This window comes from Liolophura sinensis, chromosome 1 (genome assembly GCF_032854445.1).
Source record: "Liolophura sinensis isolate JHLJ2023 chromosome 1, CUHK_Ljap_v2, whole genome shotgun sequence".
Lineage (NCBI taxonomy): Eukaryota > Metazoa > Mollusca > Polyplacophora > Chitonida > Chitonidae > Liolophura > Liolophura sinensis.
The window spans coordinates 55,501,819-55,524,469 of NC_088295.1; the positions used below are offsets into that span (position 1 = coordinate 55,501,819).

The following is a 22,651-nucleotide window of genomic DNA, read 5'->3' on the forward strand; positions in this document are numbered from 1 at the left end:
TGACTTGTTTCTTTTAGAACAGTATGCTCATACATACGCTCAAGAAAGTTTCACTGATACGATCTCAGCCAAACGAATAAAAAATACCAGATACTTCCAAAGAAAGGAGAGCGTAGAATGAGACAAAATTGCTTTCATTAATTTACTCGTCTGGTAAATGATTTGTGTTTGGCTGAACTGTATCAAATACATGCGTACTTTTAAGCCTTCCCTTATTGTGAAGTTTTTTTCAACTACATGTACTTTATATGCGACATACATTCGCATAATATGAGCTGCATAGCATGATTCAAGTGTTCTTGGGGAAATTCTCAGTCCACTGAAAGCCAAACAAATGTGAATTTACTTGCACATGTTTTATTTATATGGTGGTGATCAGGTTATTGGGTGGAAGAATCCAGACTGCCCACAGTAAACCACCAATCTTCACCAGGTACCTGATCTTTTTTAAGAAGAACCAAGAGGAAAATCCACTGAAGCTGTATATATCTTACTTGTAGGCTTCCTTCCTATAGCTGGGCCTGATACTGTGCGCTCTATCATTAGGGAAGGTAACCAGAGGGTCCTCGTTACCAGGAGACTGGCCAGACTTGTGATCGTGAAGACTGCTTTTCACAGCATACGACACCGCATTCCTCGGGTTATTAGATTTCAGCTCCGACATTTTTGTGTGAACATACAGGCCCACCTCATTGGCTATCAGTGGTGTTATGCCTGCAATATATATAACATTGTCACATTAATACAGAATTGCAGACATTTAATTCTAACTAAACTGGATTAAATATTGTCTGTCAATGAAAATCTAGAAAACGCAAATCTCACAATGTGATCTGTCATATAACATTACTTCTGTCCACTGATGACAGTATCTTATTTGTAGCAGTTCTGAAAGCAGTATGGACGTATCTTGATACTGGCATATTTGAATGCTATGCCGGCGACACAAGACATAAAGCATTACACATTCACATTACACTAACAAGGGTCACCCTTCACTTGGCCAATCCCCTTGTGTTGAACAGTAAACAAGAAACTACCAACAACAACAATATTTAACATGGCATGGCCAGTCTTGCACAGAGAAAATATTCTTTCACTAAGGACACTAATTTCTACAGGCCACCAATACCCATTCAGAAGAAACCCTTTCTGTTTTTTTTTTCTCATGTCAAATTCATGACCTAACTTATGAGGCACAATTTGTCTTGCACAGCAAAAATATTCTTTCACTGAAGATATCAGGTACACTAGTTTCTAAAAACCAGCAGTATGTCTTTCTTTTTCTTACCTGGATTAAACTTCGGGTCCCTTTTGACAGTAATGGGATCACTGCGCCCCACTAGTTGGAGTGGGAAGGTTTGGATCACCTCCAGATGGTACATGATAGGATCTCTATCATCAGCTACCTCACCAACCACATCTAACATCTGTTGAGGTTTGAAGCTCCCTGAACAACGAACAGATCAGTATATAAATAAGTTTTTATCATTCTTTCATACCATACTTCAGCATCAATTATTATCCTAAAATATCACATCTTCTTAGATCAATTTGATCTTATTGCCATATTCTATCACAGTCAAACAATAATAAATGCTCAAAGTTGTTCCTTTCTAAAGTTGAATATTTAACATCTGAACAACTAACTGGATTTCCTGCCTTCCTTACTCAAGCTCATCTACTTACATAATATGTTATACAAGCATAATCTTCTTTCATGTTTAAAACCTTTGACAAGTCTAAAGATAATCCCTTCCAATACATCTAAACGATATATAATAATTGTAGCTTTACACAGACACAACCCTTAGTGATTTCAAGCATGTACACATAGGTAAATGTACCTTAGCTAAGGTTTGGTGAACAAAAAAAAACAATTGTTTTTTCCATGCATTTTTATGGTTTGCAAGAAAGATTAAAATACATCTCATCACATACCAGCTTGATTTGGCGCAAATGAAATGATGATGTCCTGCGAGCATCTGGGAGCTATTTTGCCCTTTGGCGGATGGACACTAAAGTGGGCAATCTTCCTGAACTCATAAGTAGCTGGTAGAACATTAGAGCTGTTGTTAAGAGAGCAGAGTAAATCCACGCGTTCCCCAACTGGACATTCTCCAAAGTCGTACTTCTGTTTGGGCTGTATCTCAAGTAGGACTGGCAGGGCTGTGCCGGTTAAAGCTACCTCAACAAACGTACCTGGGAGAATAAAAAAACATAAGTATAAAGTTGTAAGACAATACAAACTTGGAAAATATCAAAAAATACGATATTACTTTTGGTGCTAAAAAGACCTGTCCTACCCTCCAAAGAAACTTCAAAACACCTTTCCCAAATAAATAGAACTCTAAGAATCATTAAAGAGTAACTTAATCATCCACAAATGAATAGATCAAATTCAATAATCTAAATTCCTAAATGGTTGTATTTGAAATAACACCAAATTAGTGCTCTGGGTTAAAAAAAAATTTAATCAAGATCATGAATTAAAAATATTTCAACGTTTATAGATAAAAAAAAAAACTACATGCCAGAAACAAGGAAAGTTAACAGATTTTTGATTTATCAAAGTATTACTGTTGACACTTGAACGTGATTATGTTGAACACGGCATCATTTGTACCTTCCACAGTACTTTTCTCTACATTTTCAGGCTTGCTGATAAAACCGCTGTTTGCTCCAATCATCTGAATATGCATGAACAGGGCAAAGTCCTTCCTGGGAGCAGGTTCAGTCTGTGTCTTCCAGCCTTGACGTGAGGCATGCCATCTGAAAGTTAGTGAAGACCATGTTCACAAATAACTTTTCATATAAAGTATTTCATATGAAGTTGACATTATTTGTCTGTATTCTTAGCCTATAACTTACATACCCAATAAGTGCCCCTCCAGTCATCTGGGAAACCCATATGTCACTTTGTGTTATTAGATATAGTTGGATTCCGTCATTTAATTTGCTTCTGGTGCTGTAATTTCGGAGATACACAACAGGCCAGCATACAGCTGATCACGCCACATCTAAAAATCTACATTCACCATCACATCATACTTTTTGTCTCTTGCACTGTGTGAGATGTTTGGTTTTCATGACTTTCATTCAACAAGTCAGTGATCAACAGATAAAACCTATTTCTTCTAAATTATGGGACACCTGGTCTGCTCTTTTTAGCCAATACATATGTAAATGTAGCAGGAATATTTAATTTCTTTTTTGTCACTTGGTTAGACCGTCTAAAGAACAACATCTTTCGTATCTTTACTTTTCTAAAAGACTGGTGAAGAAATGTACTACTTTCAAAACTTCTAATATCTGTCCCAAAAATTCGAAGAATTAGGGTACACAGATTTAAGTCAAACAGGAATGTGGGACAAAGTAAGGTGTCCAGTAAATGCAGGATCTGACAGAATTCCAGAATGTAATTTCAGTCACGGATTGCAAACTATACCTGGGACTGAATCTGAAAACTACTGGAATCTTCTCCCAAGGTGCCAGAATACCCTGATTAGGTATAGCTGTTACGAGTGATGTTAGAACATTTGTTTTTCCTCTGCTCTTATCCACACCACTGCTCTGTTCTGCTAATGTAGCCTCTGTAGTCATGGTTAGATCTACACCCTGAACGAACAAAGAAGAGACTTGACAAGAACATTCAAAACTGGAAGGTGACTTGCACCATTGGCCATGTTGTATCCTTAGCAAAATAATCCTTAGCTTGAAAACATCAAAATATAAACATAAATGATACAAAATATGAGTGTGCCTTCTACTAAACCGCTTCAAAAACACATTATAGAAGCAAGCAGTGTTTTATTAGGTGCTCATTTACAGGAGACCACAAGATATGATTTTCAAAGCATGCAAATAAGACATGAAATTTTAATATTACCAGATCTTGTGATATATGCTGAACAGTTTGATAACACTACTGTACACCCTTCATCAAAAAAAAATGATCAAAATAATGATACATCAAAATACATATACTATAAACTTATATGATACAAAATATGATAAAAAATGATTAAATGTCACGTATAAACTTACAGCCTCTTGAGCAATGGCATCTTCATCCAAGATGGCAACAAAGCTGACTGGCTCCGGACCATTGTTATACAAAATGGCTGGATGAGCTTTGTCTGTACCATAGTATGTGGGTCCAAACTGTATACAGTCCATCTTCTCTTCTGTTTCCATGGACAGCAGCTCTAATGCTCGTTCCATAATGTTACCTCGTACACGAACAGTTTTGCTTTTCTCACATCCCTCAAGTTTAACTCTGAATAAAGAGAAAAAGAATATTATTGATACAAGAGATATGAGGTCTCAACTGCATATGATCAGTTATGTAAAGTTGTGTATTTCTTGTTCCAGTATATGATGCATCCTTACAAGATGGATATGACCAATTTGAGTTTACGTAAAACTTTGAATATCTCTTTCCAAAAATAACCTCATATTGTATAAATATAATCAGTTACTGACTTTTTTTATTCAACCGACAGACTGAATCCCAGCACATCCAAATGAACCCCTGAAGACGCTGAACCAAGTTTCAAACAGACATTTACCAAACATTCAACATTTAATTATTCATTTTAGAACATTTGACAATGCACTTACTTGAACTCTTCATCAATTCTGTCAGCTTTGTTTGTCACAAGTTCCACCTAAAAATGGTCAAATTAATATATTATTAAATTTGCATGTGAGTTGGAAAGAAGGAAAACAACAAAAACAAACATCAGAGTGACAGGTTCTATGAATTATTTTCAAGGATTAAAAAAACAGTCTTGCTGTTATAATACCCAGAAAATCTAGCATGACTTCACTAGGTCACAAATCAACAGCTAGAGTAATATAAGCAGTTATAACTCAGTTACAGTAATACTTTTGAATTCTTCTGGCATTTCAACATGGAGAACAGCGTTGTTCACAAATTTACAAATCAGGATCCACCACAAAATTACCTTGACAGACTGCACACTTTTGGCAGATACAATCCCTGTTGTTGGCACAATAGAGATGGGCTTATCTCCATTGTATTTGATTCGGAACTCTCCTGGCTTGGAACCATTGTTAACAATTTTCACGCTTTTGGACAAGACTTTACTGTTAGCCACAACGCTTCCAAAGTCAACTCCCCTGTCCACTTCTAGGGATGCTTGAGCAGGATATCTACAAGTAATAAAATTAAGTTCGGACAATAAAGTTAAACCAGTGCAATACAAAAGTTTTAAAACATGTTTCTTTCATTAGGATCTACATAAAGAACAAATGAAAAAAAAATTGTATTTCATTGTCAATGCTTTCATACACTTCCTAATGAACTATGGCATCGTGATCAATTACCAACAAGATCATGATAATAATACAGAACATTATCCTTGGTTTCATGCATATACCTAAGTCATTATATTATTGAGAAAGTATTTGAAAGTTTCAATATATTTTGACAAACAAGATATGTTTATACAGGACTAATGACAGTCAATGATAATGTTTGAAACTTTCAGCTGCATTCATTTTTAGAAGGATGATTCAAAATTAAATGATACTCTGAACAACTGGACACATACGCCTGTACTGGAACTTCCACAACATCTCCGTCCACTGTGATGACAAGTCGGTCCTGTGCTTTGGTTGATTCGGGTGTCTCATATTCCACCACAGCTGGAACACACAGGCCAGGAGCAACTGGATTTTCTGGGTTTTTCACTTTCAGCTTAAACTTCTGCAAACACAGATATGAATTAATCATTCTCTTAAGTGTTTTTCAGATGAACATGTAAATATTGTGGTGACAGCCAATGTCCAAAACATATAAAAACAATGAAGTTAAAATTAAAATTACTGACAATTATATAAACAGATCAGTAGTACGAGTATGATACCATATGCTGATGAAATGTGTCTAAATGTCCTTTACAAAGTTTACTTCAATTTACCTTGATCATAAAATTACTGCAGTTTACAGTGGTAAAGAAATCTACGACTAACTGACATTTGACAATAACAAATAGATGACAATCAAATAACAGACTGGAAAAAGGTCAATAAACATACATATCTTCAACACCAAAGAACTAACTGTACTTAGTTGAATGTTCCTTTTTCAAAACTTTTCATTTATTTACGGAATAACGTCCTCGGGAACTACCTTACCTTTGATTTTGGCCCATAGTAACGAATATTTTTGCTGGTTTTGCTAATGTTTTTAACAGTGACATGTACTTGGTAAAGAGTATTCGGTTCTGTGTCACAAAATTCTACGACAGATGGGGTGATGCGAATTCCGGCAGTATCGCCATCCATTTTCAATGATTAAAATGACTATGACCATCTGTAAGAAATCATTGCAAACTAAAGTCACTAACGAACTGTCATTTTGACATGTTCGATCGCGTTTCTCACCACCACCGCCATATTGTTTGGTGGTTGTTGCGCGCAGTAAGACCATATGATTCATAGCCGCCGTATCGTATCTATTAAAACCGTTTTTCAGAAATTTCTCTGATATATTTTTTAGATAATATCAAATTGCTTCTCAAACATGTTAAATATGTCCGCATTTATAGCAATTACTATACTAAAAGATAAATAAAAGCTGTAACTTATTATGAACTGATGGCTACCTGTAAGTTTCGACAGCTTTGGAGATCCTGGTTACCTAGCAATCCGCCATTAAACTTCAACAACACATCGGAAACTGCAAATAAATACAAAACTGGCAGTTTCTGTCGAGTGTTAGAAGTTTAAACAGTTATCAATATGGGAGTTGACTACTACAATATACTGGGGCTGACACGCAGTGCGGCTAGTGGAGACATTAAAAAAAAGTAAGTGTGCTTCATCCAAACAACCGCCACATTCGCCAGCTGACCTACAGTTTCACATTCGTGCATCGTTGGATGAGATTTTGTTTATGGTCTTAAAGGTTCCTTTTAATACAGAAATATTGTACAGTTTCCTTTCACATAATAGTACAGCATTTCAAACATGGCCATACCGTAATTTAAATTACATAATTTGAATGTGTAACAGTAATTTTTGTGTCCGAAGACCATGTGGTGTAGGAGCCCATCGATGAATGAAAATAGAAAACATTGTGTGGTAGAAATATCAGTTAATAAAATAATGTGATCTGTAAAGTTGTTCATGGTGACTTAATTACTTTTAATACTTTTTTCAGCTATCGAAAACTTGCCTTGAAATTTCACCCAGAGAAAAACCCTAATGACCAAGCAGCATATGACAAGTTCAAGCAGCTGGCAGAAGCATATGATGTGCTTAGTGACTGTAAGTTATGTTAATAGAATCATAGCTTTGGGTCAAAAATGGTTTTACTGTAATAAAAGAAAGTGCGTAAAGTTTGAATAAACATTATTAATGTGTGTACAATAGCCAGATGAAATTATTAAGTAGTGATTACAGAGAACAGTTATTGGTACATGTTATATTTGTGATGAAAATAAATCGCAGAAATTAATAATCTGTTACATTTTAATGGGAAAAAGTGTTTTCCTTTTTGTTGCTCTTTTACAGTGAGGAAAAGAGCTGTGTATGATCAGTTTGGAGAAGAAGGGTTAAAAAATGGAGTGCCAGAAGGCAGTGGGGAAACAGGTGCCTGGACCAAGGGTTACACATTTCATGGCAACCCTGACAAAGTCTTCCGAGATTTCTTTGGTGGAGATAACCCATTCCAAGGTATAACTGCTTAACACCTCAAAGATGTTGGATAATACTTTAACATTGAAAAGTGTAGATAGTGGGAAAATATTCTTCACTCGACTTAGAAACCTGCATTTGAATATGTGAAATATCCTGAAATATGGTGCTTAAAGACCAAATTAAAAAAAGAAAAGACCTGAAAGACCTGCATGAAAACTATCCAGAGGCCTCCATGGTTAGCATGCTAGCCAGGCGCAATGACCCTAGAGCCTCTCACTAATATGGTTCAAGCCCAGCCCATGCTGGCCTCCTCTCTGGCCGTGTGTGGGAAGGTTTGCTAGCAACCTGCAGATGGTAGTGAGTTACCCCCAGCTCTGCTCAGTTTCCTCCCATCATAATGCTGGTCGCAGTCATACAGATTAAATATTCTTGAGTATTATGTAAATAATTTGCCATTCACATGTTACATTTTAATATGACAGCTGAAGAGTTTCAAACCTGCATTGTGCAATTACCCTTTAGAAACACACCTGTACCCAATGATAGACAGAGTTATATTCATACAAAAAACATTTCCCACCCTTTCTCCTCCAAATTAGATGTTATGGTTCTCTTTTCCTTTTTCCACTGCAACCTATAAAATAAATGTTGATCAAGATTTGTCAGTTGATGCCTTGACTGTGGAGAAATTATTTAGATGATTTTAACCATCCATCTTACAATGCTATTGTATCCATTGAAGGCTTGTACAGTTTATGTCAGGCTTGAATAACATTGTAACAGTCATATTTATCTTCAGCTGCTTGTACATTACTGCGGACAGCTTGTACACCTTACTTCCAGTACCAGATAACCCTGTTCTGTTCTGGCTGATCTTCGTCTTGAGATGGCATTAACTATTTATCATTAAAGAGAGTAAATAGATCATTGAAGGGTTGGACAGATGTCTCTTCTCTGTAGTAATTACACACTAAATTATTAACAGCCTGCAATTCTTTGTCATCTGAGTTGGGGGTCTTCTACTGTTACTAAGAATGCATGAATGATTAATGGCTTAACACCAGTTGCTACTAAGAGAACTGTTTCTCATTGTAACTGCTTCCCAGTGATAGAACAGGAGGTGGGTAGTCTTCTGCTATTGAAAGTTGCATGTTGCTGGGATTGTACACTGTTGTACCTAGAAGAACATAACTGTATTGAGTGAATATTTAAATCTTTAACTTGTCTTCAGATTTACTCCCTGTTTTTTGGGCATCATGTGGGCATGAGACACTTACCAGAAAATCATCCTGATGAGCACTGCAAGGTTGATCCAAATCTAGAATATCTGTGCGTTATGCAGTAACTTTCTGTATGTCAGCACTCAGATTTACCAATGTTTTGTGGTGATGTTTGTGCAGAATTCTATGACCGCGTGGACGGCGACCTGAGTATGGGGTTTGGAGGGCTGGCAGGCAGAGGCAGGAAGAAGCAGGATCCACCCATAGAGAGAGATCTGGCTCTCTCACTGGAAGAAGTTTATCATGGCTGTACCAAAAAGATGAAAATTTCACGCAGGGTAAGAACTACGATATTGTTACGTTATAAACAACTAGTGAAGAAATTAGAAAGTCATTGTACAAGTCTGTTTGCTTAATACTTTTACATGTTAAAATTTCTTTCCAAATTTTTTTTTCTTTTATTTATGTTGATAACAGAACTCATGTTGATAGGTGTTGACTTCTGCCCATTGTTTTTCAACTTGTCCGTGTTTCAGGTGAGGTTACATACAACTAAAATCGTGTTAATGGTCTGATTTTCAGGTCATGAATGATGATGGTCATACATCGAGTATCAGGGACAAAATTTTAACAATAACTGTGAAGAAAGGGTGGAAGCCTGGAACAAAAATAACATTCCCACAAGAGGGAGATCAGGGGCCAAATAACGTACCAGGTTGGTGTATTTGTTATAATCAGTCTAAGGTGGAACTTGAAGAATTTACTTTTAAAACTGACTGCTCACATGCTCAGGCATATTGAGTACACACAAGTAAAAGCTGGTGGTCATTTGTCTAAGAATAAAGATTCAGTTTTGTGCTGCAGGAGGCTGATTTGAAAAGATGATCCCTAGTGAAACAGATCTATGGTTTACATTATGAATACATGCTCATCATACGTACATGCAGTGAAAGAAACATACGTACACACAGTGAAAGAAACATACGTACACACAGTGAAAGAAACATACGTACACACATTTGAAGAAACTTCAGCTTGACTGTCTTTCATACTGTTTTGCTCCAATACCACTGGTGTTCAGTAACAAATATGATTTTTTCTTTTCACAGCTGATATTGTGTTTATTGTGAAAGACAAATTACACCCGAACTTCCGGAGAGAGGGTGTCAATTTGATCTACACAGCCGATGTTCCCCTGGGCAAGGCTTTGACTGGCTGTACGGTGGACGTTCACACCTTGGATGACAGGACGCTTCATATCCCTATTAATGATATTGTCAAGTAAGTCACTTCTGCTCTTCATATATACTCACACACTGCTGTGCAACCTTTTTGTGAATAACATCACATCACATGCTCTGAAATATTTACTTGCTACTTTTGATGGGTGAATTTAAATTTACTTGCACTTGCAGGTAAAACTTGATTTGCTCATTTATTTGATTGGTGTGCTCGGGGAATTTTTCACTGACATGATTGCGGTGAAGTTTATAGGTGGGGGAAGCTGGAGTGCCATGAGTAAACAGCTGACCTTCGCCAAAAAACTCCTGACAGAGCTTCAGCCTAAACAGAGAGAACTGTTTGAAAATGCACCTTCACTGGTCAAAGGCCTGATTGTCACAGTGAGACAGCATTTTGTTAACCGGTCAGATCTGTACGACTTAATCCTTCAACAGTTCTGTACATAAATTATTAAAAAATTGAACCCACTGAAAAATTTACCTGGCCCTGGATCCACAGAGCGTTTTCCAACATTTTCAGTTTGAATATATGGAGAATTTCACTTTCTTCCATCCGACTATGGCCAGCAGAACACGTTTAACAACTTTTGTCTTTCATTTCAGGCCAGGTTATGTTAAGGTTGTTCCTGGTGAAGGCATGCCTATATCAACAAACCCAACAGAAAAAGGAGACTTGATCATTGAGTTCAACATCATGTTTCCAACTACATTATCACCAGAGAGGAAAGAAGTTGTTCGCAGTGCTCTTTTGTTGTAAACCAGTTAGGCTTGTAAACTGGAAGTGCACAGGGCCATTCAGTTTTGAAGAGACCATAAATGTTCCACATCATGACTGAAGTAAAATTTTTATTCTGTCATCTGTAAATCAACACTTTTAGAAGAATGCTGTTAAAATCTTTACCAACTTTTTAAAAAATGTTAATGCAAATCTTTAAAATTTTACATCATCGCTTTGGAAGTGATTCTTATACAATTGGAGAATTGTTCCATACTGTTTCATATTTATGTTTGTAAATAAATACAATATTAAAGTACCCATATGAACAGCCCGAGTTTTGAGTTTGATTCCCCTGTATCCATAGGAATAAAAGGTGTTGTCCACTTGTAACAAACTAGCATATGTCAAGTTAAGAGATCTCCAATATATTTTTTTGTGCAAAAGTCTAACATTTGGTACATAATTTATGTACAAGGAAAAGAATGCATATGCGAAGTTCAACACCTCTGTCTTCAGCCAAGTTGAAAGACATAAATCTGATTGGTGATTGAAGTCGTACTAAACATACTTACACTGAAAAGCAATCCATATGGTTCAGTACCTCTAAGTAAGAAGCATTCTGCCAGCCTATTTTCAGTAAATTTTCATCCCTATACTTAGCAGTTTATACATGTGCAGAAGGTTGATTTACTGTAGTACACTCGCTTGTGGGAAAGTTGTGGAAGGTCATGGATTTCCCCCAGGTTTTGCCCAGGTTCCTCCCATCATAATGCTTTGTATAAGCGAAATATTCTTGAATACTGCGTAAAAACCAATCAATAATAATACCAAATAAATACTTTAGTGCGCAAACCGGGATTGTTTGCTAAAATAGGAAGAGATTCTCTCAGTCTGCATTGTACACATGAAACTGACACATATATTACAACTTAGGTGACACAATTAAGTTACATAAACAATACTGATCATGCCCAGATTAAAATATGGCAAGTTATTATTTGGGTCCTTGATCGCTCTTATAATAACATTCGTCCTGTTACATAATAGAATGCAGCTCGTGCTGATTTCTCTGCGGCTTGAACTCTAGGCACTCCAGTTTCCTTTACCCATAAACCCGATCACTGTTATATGTGAAAAATTTTTGAGTATGAATTAAACACCAATCAAATACATAAACTGTCAGCTGGTGTTACCTATTCTGTCATTTGCTTATATAAATCATTTGATGTGATATGATGTGTAATGAAATAATTCAAATAAAATAAAATCTCCAATAAATGTTGCTGAAAAGGTGTAAGAAAATTCTCAAACTCAGCCAGAGTATTGAGCACATGTAGCACTGGAAAATCTCCACCTATGATATACCGTAACATGGTTTGTTCCCCTCGCTGACTATAAGGTGATGTTAGTGATTAAAACTCTCACTTTTAGCATTGAACATGCTTGTCACTGTGTGCTTGGATGCACCAGTTGGTTCAATGTCCGATCAAAGCAAGGTAACAATTAAAGGGAGATAACTCTGACACAATCATTTCCAGTTTCTATTTTCAGCTAAGGCTCTTTCCGTCTGCATAGCAATGTGTCAGTTTTCGCAGATATTTTACCTGTAGGCATCAATCAGAATGCTGCAATGATTCATTCTGACATTATGTTTTATATTACACTTATAAAACACATGTACTGACGATATGTGAACCCTTCAGTCACCCAAATACAGACGACTTCACAGAAATACTAAGGCTATAAAACATAATCTGGTTTATCCACACAATAAATCTCATCAGAGTACATAAATTCACTTATTGTTATTAATTTATTGATTTAATTGGTGTCTTACGCCGTACTCAAGAATATTTCACTTATCCGACAGCGGCCAGCATTATGGTGGGAGGAAACCGGTCAGAGCCCAGCGGAAACCCACGACCATCCATGAGCATGAGCTGGACTTGAATTCAAAGGGACTGCATTGGTGAAGGGTCTTTGGTCATTACGCTGCGCTAGTGCACTAACCAACTGAGCCACTTTTGTAAATTAAATAGACAGAGCAAATCCTTGTACATGAACTCTTGTTTATTTACAGTAAAAATCCATACACACATCATTCAGACAGGAGACAGCTGAAAATCACAGCACTGATTCATACAAAACCACGAGTCAATCTCCATTATCTCCCCTGTTCCCATGGCGACACACATTCTGCACTTGCCTCAAAACATTGTATATTGGCTCACTATAAAAAATGGTGAAAAGTAGGAATGCATGCTGAACTCCTTTCAGTGAACACACATTTGGCAATTAGCTGCACGAAAAGTTCCATTATGCACACATGTACACATTCCACACAGCAGAATTCTGTGGATTCTTCATGAAGTTCAACATGGGTATAAAATCTGAAACATCAATAAAAAGATGAATGTTAACAAAACATCAGTGTAACTTTTCAACATTTATTTACCAATAACATATTTCCAAATACAACCAAATATGTAATATTAAGATCCAATGATTAATTTGATCAGTGCTAAGCATATTTCCAATACACTTTCATCCGTAGGGTGAACATTTAAGCAATACTGATAAAAGGTAATTAAGTTTATTTATTATTTGGATTGGTGTTTTATACTATACTCAAGCATATTTCACTTACACAACGGTGGTGGGATTATGGTGGGAGAAAACCGAACAGAGCTTGAGGGAAAGATACTATCATCTGCAGGTTTCTTACAGACTTTTCCCCACATCCAATCAGAGAGGAAGCCAGCACGAGCTGGACTTGAACTCACAGCGACTTCACAGGCTCTAGAGTTATAGTGCTTCACTGGCTTGCTAACCACTCAGCCATGCTGATAAGGTAATAAGGTACTAATTTATTTGTTTCATTGGTGTTTTACCCTGTACTCAAGATTATTCTACTTATACAACTGCAGCCAGCATTATGGTGGGAGGAAAACAAGCAAAGCTCGGGGAAACCCATGATCACCCTCAGGTTGCTGTAAGACCTTTTCATGTATGACCGGAGAGGAAGTCAGCTTGAGCTTGAACTGACTGCAACCACATTGGTGAGAGGCTCCTGGGTCATTGCGTCATGCTGCCGAGATAATAAGTGATTAGGGATGTCTTTAGTTGCTAGGCAGTTTGCACTCCACATTGTATGGCTTATATGATGACTGTCAGCTTTAAAAAATGTTGTACAAGAAAATCACGAAAAGGGGCAAATTAGCAGAAGCCAGTCATATTCTTAGTGAATCCACTAGAGTATATGACCAGTGAATGAAGGCTCTTACCAGTGTCATAGCTTGTCGGAAAGCAGATATATCCCAATTTAGAGCAGGGCTCAAAATGTTATGTCATTCACTGATTCAAAACAACCTTAAATTACACCTATGTGTGATCTGAAAGATTTCATGGAAATATTAATAATTTCCCAACACAGATGATTCCATGTTTTTTAACAATGGTATAAATAGGATTGACCATTCACACCTCTAAAACACAATGCCATGACCTCAAGTTTCTCAAGGTCATCATTCTGAAGAGCATGAATTATTAAACATTTTGACCACTACAGTGACCCCCACAATGACCCCAACAGTGTGCTTAATTCATTTAATTTATACAAATACTCACCACGCATAAAATAAATACAAAAATGCTAGACTTTGAAGCCTAATTTCCTCATACATTCTTTGTGTGCCTCTATAAGATCTCCACATTCTTCCTGGCCTTTTTCTATGATGCTGAAACATAGCAGACAGACATAAATTACATGTTTAATTATTTGATTGATGTGTTACGCCATAGTCAACATTTCAATTATACGACAACCAGCATCATAGTGGAAATTACAGGAAAAACAGGATTTTCACTAAAACTGTTTAGGGGCAAGAAATTTACAAAAGAATCTATAATACAGGTCTCTGTCTGGAACTATGTTGATGTATACTTACAAAATTCTTAATACCACACAAAACTGAATAGTACAATTGAAATAATGTTTTTATTTATTAATTTATTTGATCGGTGATTTTCACACATATTACAGTGATCAGGCTTAAGGGTGGAGAAAATCAGAGCATGTGGAGTAAAATACCGACCTTTACCAAGGTATCTGACACTTATCCTGACTTAAGGCCACAGCCAAAGCAGCAAAAGTTAGACTAAGACACATGACCTCACTGATCCACAACCTGATAGGAAACCAGCACTTTACTCCCCTGAGCCAGCAAAAGCCCCTCATGCTATATTAAAAAGAGCATTTTTGCCATGCTGAACCTGTAACTTCTTGTCAGGGCCCAGAGGATTACATGATTTATATGACTGTTAGAAAACCAGATTTTTTGATACGATATGTACATTACCTTATGGCATAATCATAAACGGGATTCTTTGTTGTGCTTAAAAACTTAGACAGTGTAACAGTTTACAAGACATGTTATCACTATATGACTATGTACTTCTTAATTGGGCACAAAATTATGCCAAACCTAATGTGAGAGCTATCTTGGACTAGATGATCATTTTAAGTCTAATGCTGTCTAAGTTTTATCCTGCCCAACATTCTCTTAAGAACTGCATGCCCTTTAAACAGAGCAGTTGTGCAGGACAAAATTTTTGCGGCCCATCACCCTGCCCAAAGATGAAAAAAAATAGTTCCAAACATAGCAGACGTTGATTTGAGTTGTGAGATTCAAATGTTTACACCACTGGATTACTATTGAAAGATGGTTTACCAATGCTGTCTTTGTCATATTACATTTCAGGCGTTTTAGGGAATCGGTGGATAGCAAAAATAAGGTAAGGATCGAGCCGTTTTTGTTAATGAAACTGTCGGCGTGGAAGTGTTACGGCTGGAACGCCCAGCTTAGCTTTGGGCTATCTAAGTGCATAAAATCTGATAGGATACTCTCTCGCAGAAATCGCAGAAATAGTTATCTAACGTTAGAACCTTAAACCTATGGTATTTCAGCTATATCGTTTACAGGTAAATGTCAAAATGACGGAGAATATATAGGTCTCTATTATGCAAGTGAGATGATGAAATACTCCCCTTGAAATAGAAAGTGAGTTGTTGTTGTATAGTACGTGACGAAGCAAGCAGACGAGTAATTTACCATGCATCCCGAACTTTTTTGGTTTCCGGACAAGCACAGCAAGGCTTCAGCTTCTTCTCTTCTGTGGGTTTATCTTCTGGCATTTTGGATGTCGACTTTCAACAAGTACTTGAAAATATCTGCGTTAGGTAGCAATGACACCGGCTAAGCACGTTGTGATATAACGTGTCACTCTCCGTATATTAGGAATTTGCCCTTCATTCTCCTGACAGTCGGAGAAATCCGCAGTACAGGATAACAACAACAACATGGCAGAGAGTGAAAGGGAGCAGGTAAATTATTGTGGCAGCCCTTGTTCATTGGGAAAGTAAATGGGGATTAGATCGTTAAAATATTAACAGATAGACCATAAGTAATATTTGGTTGTGAGCAGAAAGTTATTTTATCTTGTACTGAACGGATTGTGAGTGTTCAGTTTATTTTGATGACGAAAATTGGTAGTTCGTTGATTCTTATCTAGCTTTTCGCAACTAACATAACCTGTACATGTTCTGTTATGTAACAAGTGGTATTCTTCTTGAATTTTGCAGTTTGAAGATGAAGATGTGGAAGAAGACACCCCTTTGGAGAAAAGGAAAAAGCTGTTCTCTAAAGAATGTAAGGAATATTTATCGATAGGCATAGCTAGCTGTCGACAAATCTCAACTGCCATTTAGCCCTGGATGACTGTTAGCTTTTTTATATGTGGCTGCCGCTCGCATATTCAGCCCTGTAGGGTGCATCTTAACGCTTAGGAAAGCAGCTGATTACCAATTAACCTTCCCGGCCTGTCCTGGCACTCAATCCTTTGCAATGATCATAGAGCACCAGACTGATAAAATCCCGAGCTGTCAATCATCCCTAAGGTAAATCCATACATCATGAATTTCGACTAAAATAGCTGCCCATTGTATACACCATTAGAGGTCCGGGATTCAGGATAAGCAGTATCCAGCATCATAACAGACAGAAGCGATGATCGACAGCTCAGGTTTTTATCTGTCCGGAGTTCTAGGACCCTAAGCATTGTAAAGGAGTAAATGGACAGGCCAGGGAGGTCAGTAATCTAATTTTGCTATTAAAAGTATCCTACATGGTTGAATGACAGTACTGTAAGCCATGACTGTGTGAGCAAAGTCCAGATGTAAAAAATAGAACATAGTCTTTGAGGGCTGACTGCCATTTGAGACTGCAGACATCTGGACATATGTTGTTTTGCTGACGTCAACAAGCTTTACACACGTAGACAAGGAAGTGACAATATTGTCTAAATAACATGTTAATAGAAGTCTTGCTTTAAACCAATGAAATTATGGTGAGGTCAGTATCCAGGGGCACATGTAGTTGTAGTTGACATTTGCGTAGGTTTCAGCCAGGCATTCCGAAATTTAAGTATGTGTCAAGTAATGAATTATAAGACTGAAAAACCAGTCTTGGAACATTCTGTGCACGGTGGACAATAGAAAGGAATATGCTATCAGTCCATGCTGTGTTTGGGTCGAGGCAGTTCTATAAACCTAGTATCATTCAGATTGGTCTGATTCGTGTAGAAACTATCATATCATGACCAAATAGTGTTCAAAGCAACATTGGATTCCAAGCAAACTAGCATAGTGGATGCCAAGTACACATTCAAAGTTGTTATCAGATATTCAGAAGTATAAAACTTAGCTGGCTTAATTTTATGTCGGGAGCAGCCTGTGGTCTAGCGTTTAAGGCACTTACGTTACTGTCACAAGGACACTTGAGGTGTGGGTTCAAACCTCAGCCTTGGACAGGGAATTTGTAGATTTTTCCGATTTCTAATATCTATAGTAGATATTAGTAAAAGCCATGTTGGTTAAGTGCTGATTTCTTAAGTCAGTTATCCAGTCATAGAGAACTGCTGTTTCGAATCACTAAAACTGCAACAAAGTCAATTTACTGTTGTGATTCGGCTGACAGATTAATTTCCAAGCAATCGAGCAAAGTGGATGCCACATTTACCTGTGATGAGGTATTCAGTAGAATTAAAAAACTCCCCAGGTTTATGCTGTAATTTATGCTGCGTTTCAGTACGATGTATGATGTATGGGTTTGGAGATGACCAGAATCCCTACACTGAATCGGTTGACCTACTGGAAGACCTAGTCATAGAGTACATCTCTGAGATGGTGAGTACACAACATTAAAAGTCTAATGCATTATAAAATGTAGTTACATAGTCCATGGGCCGGACATGATATTGGTACCACTTGAGGTGGCCAAACCTAATTGGTACTAACATGTTTATAGGATCGGTAGAAGTAAATTAAGACATGATAGCCATTCTGCAAAGGTAGCTTTATTACCTTTATTTTGATAAAGTGAAGAAATCACCTTGCGCAAATTACAAAAAGCAAGAGAAACGTCGATATGTCGTGGACTCTTAGTTAATAATATAATAACACCAATTTAAGAGCGTGGTTTGCATTGTTTATGAAGCAAAGAAAATTTAACGGTCCACATTTTGTCTGTGTTTCATGTATGCTACTAGCTGAATATTCAGTTGACCTCTACATTTACATGTAAGATTTGCAAGGTTTTCAGCTGGATTGATAACAGTTTATAAACAGTTTATAGCTGTGTACTTCTTTTATTTACTCCCATTATCTGTGATTTCCCTATCTGTGATCTATAAGTCTGAAAACAACAATGTCAGAGCAAACCTTTGATTAGATTTTTTGACTTTCCACCAAGAATACTGGTAATTGAAAGTCTCACCAAACACTAAGATTAAGGACTAAATTATTTAGTAATACTCTTTGCACAGTGTAAATGTCTACTTTGAAGTTAGACAAAAAAAAAGAGAAAAAAAAGACTATTATGAAGTGTATGTCAGACAAAATACTTTTTCTTTCAAATTTTTACAACATAGTAAATAGCCTTTAAAACACTGGATGCTTTATTGGCCTATTCAGACCATATTGTGAACAGTGAACAGTGACGTCACATAAGGTTTTTGCCACTTGATAAATGCAGGCTGCTAAACTACTACATTAAAATGCACAGACATACTTGTATAGAGCCATAAATCCATTAACTGAATAGACCCTGAAGCAAATTATTTCTTAATGGATATATTATTCGTTGATGAAGGCACTACTATGCAAATGAAGCAGCCAGGCATCATTCATTGTTTTGATGATGACTCTGAAGCCTTGATATCATGAAAGGTTAGGTTCATGGAACATTCTTCAATGAGCAGTGGATATCAGGCAACAGGACTTGAACACGGACGGATTTCAAAAAGGTAACATGACTGCTAGTCCAGTGGCATTTTCACTATTACAAAGACTTGACAGTACTATCCAAAGGTGCTTGTGATTAACCTGTAACTACCACGTGTAGTAGATTTTCCAGGGATACACCAACTACTTCCAGAGCATTTCACTGAAAACGTTGTTTGATATATCTTAAGATATTTGCTCTTTAGAGGTGAAATTGTGCACGCTCTCTCTCCCAGCAGAAAAGCAGACGAAGATGTTTTAAGGATTGTCATGCAGATGCAGTTGTTTTCTAATGGACAAAAACAAACAAGTGTCCTATGCAGTTTGCTTTGAATAGCTTCATGCAGAAGACAACAGACTTAGAATAGCAGTCCGAAAACTTGACCAACGAATCTTTGCCCTACACAAGATGGACCTCGATGCTGCAGTCGTGCGTTAGTAGCTCTAGATTTTCCATAAACAGGAGTCTTCCTCCAGAAATAGAGGTGTTAATTCATAATCATCCATTTATTACTATTGTGTTCTCTTTCTTAATCAAAAAGTGCTACACTTGACAGATTTAACATTTAAGATCAAAACGTCTACAAACAATGATGTTTCAGAGTGAGTTGGATGAATCACTTCACTTTGTTTTTTCGGAAGAGAAGAGATATCTTCTCGTTGATCCAGACAGCTTGACCGTTTAACGAACAAGTGACTGCCAACACCTATGGTTCTGTAATTAAGGCTACCATGTAATTAAGGTGTCATATTAATGAGCAAGATGTTGATTAAATATTCACAGCAACCCCCTGACAGATAAATAAGAGAGTGAATCTCCCTCTGAAAGTCTTGCAGTTTTCTTTGGTTTTTGGGGTCATGGAAAGACCCCTACAGTGTGCCATTTGGAATTTACCATTTGGATATTTAGACCTGGAGTCAACACTTAATTGTTAACACAACCATGCTAGAATGCCCTAAAATGTTAGAAAACATAAACTATATGTCTTCTGTCATTTTTTGGCTGCAAAGAAAACTGCTGATGCAATTCTTCTGTCCACTGTAGCCCACCACCCAACCTGGACAGGGCTAAAACGTCCTCTTAAATTTACAAACCTGCCATTATCTTTGAGAAGATTAGCTTGAATTAGTATTAAGGAAGTATCCCTAAAGGTAAACACTACGTTTCATAGTTGATTTGGGGTTCACATAGCGCTGTTGTTGTATGACTGTTAGCATTATTCGAGTGAGCACATTGGACAGTAAGTATGTTTATATAAAGCTTATATAAAGCTTTATATAACGCATACAAAGCTACCCATTTGCAAGGGCTGTCATATCAAAGCATGAACTAAAGACATGTACAAACTTAAAAATAGTAAGGAGATTTGGCCACCCTGAGTGGTACCAGTGTGAAATTTTGAACCTTGGCCCATTGACTAACATGTATGTGCCCTATAATCCACTGCCGTGACTGTTCATTAGGGCATTGGTGGGAAATAAAGTCTGTCATGCTCAGGTAACCATTTGCACAATCTATCATTGAAAACCACTTGTCTTCTAACAGTGTGAGAAAGTTTGTCATAAACATTGTAAAGGTCAGGGGTTTACACCAGGCTCTCCATCTCCTCTGCCCATAAAATTGACGTGGTGCAACAATGACTCCAATATGTTGGTCTTAATTTTTGGAATTAAATTTATACATTCTATGTCACGGTATTTTTATCTCATATTTTTTGTTTTAAATTACAGTAAATGACCTATAATTTCAGTGATTTGATTGATTTATTTATTTTGGTTGGTGTCTTACGCCATTTTCGAATATTTCACTTATGCTGTGGCGGCCAGCGTTATGTTGGGAGGAAACCGGGCGGAGCCTGGGGGAAACCCATGACCATCTGCAGGTTGCTGGAAGACCTCATTGTTTTGAGGTAGGATGATATCCTACTGTAAATCGTAAGTCTCAGCACCAGTTGTGTTGAATTGAAATGTTTCAGACGAAAAAAGCTCTGGAGACGGGCAGAACAGGTCGCATTGCTGTTGAAGACATTATCTTCCTGATCAGAAAGGATCCCAAAAAATACTCCAGAGTGAAAGAGTTATTGACCATGAATGAGGAACTGCGTAAGGCCAGGAAGGCTTTTGACGAGATCAAGTATGCCACAACAAAGTGAAGTGCTCCAGGAACATCACACAGGAAGTTCCTCATTTCTCAGACATCTGTCCGTGTTGTGGAGGAAATGTCTGGGTATTGATGAAGTCACCAAAATGGATTGTGTGAGAGATAGGCTGTTGAATTATTGTGGTTTGATCAGAGTGGAGATGCTCCCCACATGAATTATCATCTCAGAGAGGGAAATTCCTGATAAGATGATGTGGTACTGTGAACTATGGTCATCAGAGGAAAGACGTTTTGCCTTGTTGTCAAAAAATATTTTCTTTTTTTTTTCCACTGTTGTCTCACATGTGAACAGTACTGTACAGACTTAGATCTGTTGAACATATTTCCATAAGTCGGAGCACATGTAAACCTGGCCAGCCTTTTCTAGCATCATAATCTCCAATTATCTTGGCACGGAATGCCACGTTGACTTAAAAATTTTGACTCATGACAAAGTTAATCAGTTTGGCAGCGAAACCCGTCTTCACGCAGTATATAAGTATGTAATATTAAAAGTCATTTGGGAGGCCTAGCTGGTTCAGACTTTGTAAAGCGCTGTCACATTATATTTGGCCCGTGACCAATTAGGTGGCAAGCTCGAATCCAGGGCTGTTACTATGGTTGTGGCTTTAGGCCACAAGATTGTCTGGAACCTTGTGAAATCTGCTGGTTTACTCCAGACACTCCGATTTTCTCCACCATAAACCTGACCAACATCGTATAAATGAAAAATTCTTGAGTATGGTGTTGAAACTTTTCAACCATCAGGTGGACCAGTGTTCGGGTTACAGATTGTGAGTGTGATTTTGAGGTCAATGCCTGAAAAGAGGAGATTCTAAAAACTGATTTCCACACCGTAAGAATGTGTGTTATACAAATCACATACTGTATATCGTTAACTCTGCAAACCTCTGAAGTACTTCTTTTAGTGGAAGTTATGCATACACTGATTATGAAAATGATGCTAACAATGATTTGTTTGTATCATTAAAGTATCCGGCTTTATAAAACTGTGAAAATTATTTCGCTACACCCTGTAGTTCTCCCAGAATGTTTCAAAATATTGCTTGCAGAGATGGTTGAAAAAGGTGAAGAATTAAGGTATACATCTATTTGCACTACCATATTTTAGACTTTCTGTATGAGTAGAGCAACGTAGAAATAGCTGGTGAATGCCTGAAGTAGAATCACTCTTTTCCATCTTGATGTGCCAGAAATTTGAAAAGTAACTGTAAGTGTGTATCAGTTGGATAGCACAACAATGTCAGATCCAGTCATTTACCTCTTTTGTTAATCTCCACAACACTTCAGCAACATGCACAT

The 22,651-nt window shown here is 37.2% G+C and overlaps 4 protein-coding genes across 4 annotated transcripts in view; 2 read left to right on the plus strand and 2 right to left on the minus strand.

The window, feature by feature from the left end:
* Window positions 1-6,426, minus strand: part of LOC135481722 (cilia- and flagella-associated protein 47-like) — a 51,308-nt gene extending 44,882 nt beyond the window's left edge. Inside the window, 10 exon segments of the mRNA XM_064761386.1 lie at window positions 495-714; window positions 1,292-1,450; window positions 1,942-2,202; window positions 2,627-2,772; window positions 3,449-3,618; window positions 4,048-4,279; window positions 4,624-4,670; window positions 4,971-5,178; window positions 5,580-5,734; window positions 6,166-6,426. Coding sequence (XP_064617456.1) covers window positions 495-714; window positions 1,292-1,450; window positions 1,942-2,202; window positions 2,627-2,772; window positions 3,449-3,618; window positions 4,048-4,279; window positions 4,624-4,670; window positions 4,971-5,178; window positions 5,580-5,734; window positions 6,166-6,315 — 1,748 coding nt within the window. The 5' untranslated portion in view covers window positions 6,316-6,426.
* A 269-nt stretch (window positions 6,427-6,695) lies between these two features.
* Window positions 6,696-11,165, plus strand: LOC135471557 (dnaJ homolog subfamily B member 13-like). The gene is made up of 7 exons (XM_064750837.1): window positions 6,696-6,839; window positions 7,193-7,299; window positions 7,546-7,707; window positions 9,072-9,229; window positions 9,474-9,606; window positions 10,001-10,172; window positions 10,736-11,165. The coding sequence occupies exons 1-7, from the start codon at window positions 6,772-6,774 to the stop codon at window positions 10,887-10,889; spliced, it is 954 nt and encodes a 317-aa protein (XP_064606907.1). The 5' UTR covers window positions 6,696-6,771; the 3' UTR covers window positions 10,890-11,165.
* Window positions 11,166-13,175: 2,010 nt separating this feature from the next.
* Window positions 13,176-16,139, minus strand: LOC135471565 (cytochrome c oxidase copper chaperone-like). The gene is made up of 3 exons (XM_064750849.1): window positions 15,962-16,139; window positions 14,478-14,587; window positions 13,176-13,240 (listed from the first exon to the last, which is right to left on the minus strand). The coding sequence occupies exons 1-2, from the start codon at window positions 16,042-16,044 to the stop codon at window positions 14,503-14,505; spliced, it is 168 nt and encodes a 55-aa protein (XP_064606919.1). The 5' UTR covers window positions 16,045-16,139; the 3' UTR covers window positions 13,176-13,240; window positions 14,478-14,502.
* A 47-nt stretch (window positions 16,140-16,186) lies between these two features.
* LOC135468437 (transcription initiation factor TFIID subunit 13-like) lies at window positions 16,187-22,604 on the plus strand. The gene is made up of 4 exons (XM_064746702.1): window positions 16,187-16,233; window positions 16,492-16,558; window positions 17,996-18,093; window positions 21,165-22,604. Exons 1-4 carry the CDS (start codon window positions 16,210-16,212, stop codon window positions 21,339-21,341), a joined length of 366 nt encoding a protein of 121 aa, XP_064602772.1. The 5' UTR covers window positions 16,187-16,209; the 3' UTR covers window positions 21,342-22,604.
* Window positions 22,605-22,651: the final 47 nt, after the last annotated feature.